Here is a 6,000-nt window from a genome sequence, read left to right on the forward strand (position 1 = left end):
TACACTGATTTTAATTTAGTTGTAATTGGCAAAAAATTCAGCTAATTCTATTTTGGAGACCAGATTTCTATATTCTTCTGATGCCTTTTTCCCATTTCTTTCATAATAGCCTTTCCAGGATGTTGAGAAGGTAGGAATGCTTTTAAGAAAATAAGAATTCATATGTTTTAGGATTAAATATAGCTCTAACCTTATTATTAGACTGTGTTTATAATTTGCACTGCTGGAAAAAAAATTGCTCTACAAACAGTACTAATTTCAGAATGTATTGAGAGAGATGTTTGCTAATTCAGAGAAGTGCAACAAATGCTCAAGTGAAGTAGCATGCTGTTCCTCTAGTTAAGAAGCCATTAATGTAAACTTCAAATAAAAAAAACCCAACCCCAAACCAAAAAAACCCACCAACCCCATAACCGAACAAAACAATGCACCTGCTAACTCTTACAAATAATGAGCTGGGAGCAATATGTGTCAAATTGTTGGAGGTCAGCTTGTAACAGGCAAATTCATGAAATGGCCTTTCTGTGTCTTAAAAGGGTCTGATGTATTTCCATACCAAGCTGAAGATACTAGAAAGGCGCCAGCAGCGAATCAGAGAAGTAAAGGCAAAGCATGAATTTTTGAAGGAAGAGTTGGAAGAGACAAAGGGCAGGCTGATGATGGATCCAAATAAGTGGAAAGAAGACTGTAAGTATTTTGTGAAAACAGCAGTATGATCAGCATGTAACAAGTTTTCAGCATGTGAGCAGTCCCACTGAAAAAGTTAAGCACTTGTTAAGATGTTTTGCTGAATTGAGCCCTAAAATGCTCTGTGTCTCCGTTCATGTTTCTGTGATAGGGGATTTGTTCACTGCCAAGTAGTACCAGAAATGAATAAAAAACCCCCTCCGAAACAACCAGAAGAGAGTGTCAAAACAATGCAGAGACTCACTGTGATGCTTGTTAATGTTAAATATGTATATAACCTTTTATTATCCTCCTCTCCAAAGAAGGAAAAAATGTTTCTATATCCATGTTACAGCTGGGGAACTGAGGCATGCGATTTGTTCACAGACTGAGTGCTGTGCTATAGTGGAGCCTCAAGGTAGAGTTTTGCATCTGCTGAACAAAGCGAAAAAAATTTCTTAGTTCAAGAGAAATAAAATTGTACTCTACATTATTGGCTCCCTTGTGCCAATGTTTTGCTATGAGCTGTTTCTCTTACTCACTGATTTTTTTTTTTTGTCTGGCAGTTGAAGTGGATCCTGATCTCGATAAGGAGTCACAGGAGTACCTGGAGGCACTGGAACAAGTGACAGAGGAACTGGAGCAGTGTGTTAATCTGTGCAAGTCACATATCATGATAGTGACGTGTTTTGATATTGGAATAACAGATGCGCAAGATGGAGTAAGGGAAGTGGAGGTTTGAAGAGAGGTTTTTTAGGGGACTGAAGGAAGTGAAGCTGGATCGTCTGACATGAAGAAGTAAAGAGATAAAGTAGCTGGGAAGTGAAGGAGGAACGGTGAAGATTAAGAAGCAACAATGAATGTTGTGAGAGAAGGAAACAGCTGAGGAATGGGAATGTTCATAAATCATTTGGTGCCTCAATGTGACTTGAACTGTACAAAGATAAAAGTAGGATCAAGTATTTCTTCTGCCAGAGGGAAGCAAAGAAATTTAGTACAAACCAAGATGTTAATTGACAAACAAGCGTACAATGGAAGTGCCTTTACAGTTCATTTGGTTTTCATTTTTGTATTTGGTGCTAGAATTAAAGCCAGCAAACCTAAGCAGACCACAAAATGTATTCCTATGAAATATTTTATACTGTATAGTGTATTTATGACTATATGTAAAAAACAAACAACATTGTAGCAAAAGCAATAAGTAAATTATGTTTTCATACCTGAACTTGCCTTCTTGTTTCATAGAAAAGCTGTTTTATGTAGCAGAATTAAAATTGTATTATAATTTTCTTGGTTAGGGTTCAAGATATTTTTATGAACATTTATCTATTGAAAAGGTGTTTTATGGCATTTTGAGATGATTGTTTTACCTTCAGGTTTTGTATTATTACTTTTTCAGATCAAAATAAATGTTTGTTTTCCATTTTATATATACATATATAGATATATATTAACTGCTTACCTACTTCCGTGGTTACTAACCTCACTTTTCACAGACCTTGTCTTTCTGGAGTCGTAAACTTAATGTGAGGAAGTCTACAAAGGGCACTGTGGTTTGTTTTGGTTTTCTTTTTTCCTCTGTGACTGCAGGAATTGAGAATTATGTTTATTACCAAAACCATAAAACAAACAAAAAAAAAAGGAACAAAAAGTTTTTGTAAATGTTAAGTTAGGTCCATATTTTTATATAGTTTTGACTATAAATATAGCATTTGCATTTTGAACTTTTAAGACAAATAGTATATCTTTTTACAGTTTTTCTAAGGAAGGCAAACCCTCAGGATCAAGTTTATACATGCTGCATGAGATTTTGTGCTTTTTTGAAGGAGGCCACTTAAGTGTGGGAACTATTGATAAATTGTTGCCAAACAAATACTTTTGAAAAGGTTTAATAGTGTATGTAATACCACATTTCATAATGAATCATATTTTCTAATCATCTTCCTTTTTATGGTTTTTTCAAATCCTTTGTACAAATATGTATTATAACAGCTTGCTTCAGTTTTTATCTGTGAATAAAAGATACATCTATTGTTATGATTGCTTCTTGCTATGTTCATGATTTTAATGTTTGGAAGAGGGAGGGTGGCCTGTGGTATACTGTATTAAGTGTAATATTATATTATCCCTTGCCCAAGAGAGATAACTGGGAGCAGAGTTTTGACATTAGTCATCACAAACCAATCAGGAATGAGAGACAAGACACCAAGGGGTAAAATAAATAGCGATGATAATACTTATATTCTCTTAGTACTTCATAGTTTACAGAACAAAGACCTGCGGCTCACATACTTGTTTTCCCTGATGAGATAAAGCAATTAAAAATGGGTCTAAAAATGCAAGAAAATTTTAGCAACTGGAATCAAGCCCTAAGCCCTGTAGGTCCATCATAGCAAACAACTACATTCATTTCTCTCTGACACTGCTATGTTTGCTCTCTGGTTAGACAGTAGCTGAACCTGGTCCTCTCATCTCCCACTGATGCTGGCTGGAGTAACTCCAGGCAGATTTAATGTAAAGCTAGTGCTTCTAATGACACCATCTTGAGTATTTTCCAGCTATTTGGCCAAATGGCCTTTAATGTGTGAAATTTTTCCCTCCCTCTTGATCTCCCATTATGTAGCCCTAACAGCATGGCATCCAAGCACTGAGTTCTCTTACTGTCACAAGAGGCCTGTGAGAGGGGGTAAATGCTTTCCCCCTCATTCTGCAGCTGGAGAGGTGGGAGAGTGAGAGCAAGAGTTTGATGCTTAAATATCTTTGTGACTTTGCATAAGTTACTAAGGATACCCTGCTCTTACCTACTTCTCTGTGATTTATCCCTGGACAAGGTTGCACCATATCTGTTTACTGACATTTGACACTGCGTTGGGTTGTGTGCAGGGGAATGTGGCATCTAGAATTTCTAGAGGATCCCCTTGCTGATATCCTTGAATACCAGATATATTTATTAAGCTGTAAATTCCTGCTATATTTACTTGTGTGCAGAAAGTCACAGTTCTTCCAAAGATGGAATCAAAACCATGCAGTGATTCAATACATTGTGGTTTGTTTTGTTTTTTTTTTTTTCAGAGCAAGGATCAGATAAATAAATACAATGAAAATAAAAAAGACAGCAGCATGCTGAGGGACAAGTATTTCTTAGCCAAAGGGAAAACCTCTAAATGAGAGGGCCGAAGGAGAATACGTTCATGGGGAGCTCTGCACTGTGGTGTTAGGTTTTGTCCTCTGGAGATGCACATCTTGGTGGTGCTGCTGCAAGGTGAGTTGACCTGTGGTAGCCTCTGAGCACTGCCAGTGCTGGGCTCATAGTTTCTTCTAGGTAGCCTGTAACCCCCTCTTGAGTGAACACAGGAGTTTTTTTCTTTTATTTGCCAGCCACTTCATCCTCTCCTCAGAGGTCTTCATTGTTTCTCCTGCACTCTGGCAATATTATAGTCCTCTGAAATAAAAATCAAGCCACTAGTCATCCATTCCAACTGTTAGAAACCTGACAATTTGTTTAAATATTCTGCTATATAGTGTTTCCTGATCAAGTCCACATCCTTTGAAACTTTCTCCTTAATTTCTAACTAAGGTTATGTTTGCCACAGAGTAGCAAAAGAGACATTTCAGGGCTGCTTAGTTCCATGTCAACATGGTAATAGCATGCACATTAAATGCATTTAGCCTCTGGCTTGGTGACACAAAATAAACCTGAGATGCAAAATAAGGTGAGGCGCTGACAGATGAAATAGCAGACTTTTCCCTATGCACATGCATAGTTGTGGAGAGTAAATTATCTTTCATATCTCAAGACCTTAGAGCCTGTAATATTCCTTTCTTTTTATTTACTTTTGCAGTTGTGTCCAGTTAAAATTTATACAAATACATGCTTAGTTTACGATTCAAGCCTATTTTGCAAAAGGCTTAATTATATAAGGTTACAAATGATAATTGCAAAATTAAGCTGGATGCTTTATTTCGTTAATTTCCTATTGAGATTTCATGATTTAAAATAGCCATTAAATTGCACACTTAAAGATGTGATCTTGTTGAGTTTGTTACAGTATCAAATAAAACCTTAGAAACCCACTGGTGTTGGAGAACTGCCTGAGTTACTTTTGGCAGGGCTAATTCGGACTAGAATTCTTTCTCCCTTGGTTGCAGATCTTCCCATGAAATCCCTCACCTCCTCCTTGCTGAGGCAACCCTTTCTAGATCCCTTGATGGCCCAATTTACCAAGCAGCTCATATCATGCTTATTTCCTGGCAACAGTATTGACAACTACTGTTTTTTTAAGTCAATGCAATTGTGACTCTAAATAACACCTAAAGATTAAATTTCAGGAAGTGAGACATCAATTCCCTTTTCCTCAAACCCCACCTCTTGTCAGGTTTCACTAACCAGGAGGCCAGAGGTGAGCTTGCCTGCATGTGAGGGGCAGGGAGAGGAGAGGTCCCCACCACCTCAGTTGCATGGTCAGGCATCTTCCAGGAAGAGATGAAGTATGGACTGGAAAAGAAATTAAGTGAGAAATCAAGACTCTTATCTGGTGCCAGGGGCTCAGGAAAATGAGGAAAATCTGCATTGTGGACATGGCCTCCCAGCTTACTTTTGCATTTTCCCATCATGGGACCATGGCAATAGTCCAATATATAAAACTACTCCTGGGAGGTGGGATTTCAGCTCACTTGTCAGAATTTGCAAGTTGGATGGATGAGTTGGAGGAGTCAGTAGCCACTCCTGTAAGCTGTGCTGTTGCTAACCATGTACTAAACAGTCTACATCTATGGGGACATTGCTACATTGCTAGGAAGTGTTTGGAAATGCAGTTATTACATAGATTCCCTATGGAGAAGTCAGATGGTGTGTAGGTAAAAACTCATTTAATGTATGTGTAAAACCTTTTACAGTGCTTCTGGTATAACCAATTCCAGCTAAGGCATTTCTAAGACACTCTAACTGCAGTATTGAAACATCAGTACTAAAAGAGAATGCAATAGAAATATGAGATTATTTGTTCTTTTCTCAGCATGCATAAAGTGTTTCATTTATTTCTATTTCAAGGTACCCATGTATTCTGTTTCTAGTTATAAATTCACGTTTTCCAGTCGCTTGCATTTTATTTTTAAAGTTATGTGTGGAACATAACTCCACAGGCAGCTGTTCTATATTGTGGCTATAGGCAGGCTTTAAGGCAAAAATGTTAGCTATAGGATGATCTCTGTATCAGATGTCCAAGCTGGTAGAAGTGGACACAAATAAAAAATGGTGCCGTATTTGGGCCCCAATTCACTAGAGCACTTAGGCACCTGTTTAAGCAAGCAAGTAAATCTGGTTTGTATCCAGCA

The 6,000-nt window shown here is 37.6% G+C and overlaps 1 protein-coding gene across 3 annotated transcripts in view; it reads left to right on the forward strand.

The window, feature by feature from the left end:
- Positions 1-2,703, forward strand: part of KIF26A (kinesin family member 26A) — a 102,321-nt gene extending 99,618 nt beyond the window's left edge. For 2 of the 3 annotated variants that reach the window (XM_074825263.1, XM_074825262.1), the window contains 3 exons: positions 110-130; positions 537-687; positions 1,233-2,703. In XM_074825263.1, the coding sequence (XP_074681364.1) occupies positions 110-130; positions 537-687; positions 1,233-1,408 (348 nt within the window). In that variant the 3' untranslated portion in view covers positions 1,409-2,703. The remainder of the gene's footprint in view (positions 1-109; positions 131-536; positions 688-1,232) is intronic. The other variant, XM_074825261.1, reaches the window with a different exon arrangement.
- Positions 2,704-6,000: the final 3,297 nt, after the last annotated feature.

This window comes from Strix aluco, chromosome 4 (assembly GCF_031877795.1).
Source record: "Strix aluco isolate bStrAlu1 chromosome 4, bStrAlu1.hap1, whole genome shotgun sequence".
Taxonomy (NCBI): Eukaryota; Metazoa; Chordata; class Aves; order Strigiformes; family Strigidae; genus Strix; species Strix aluco.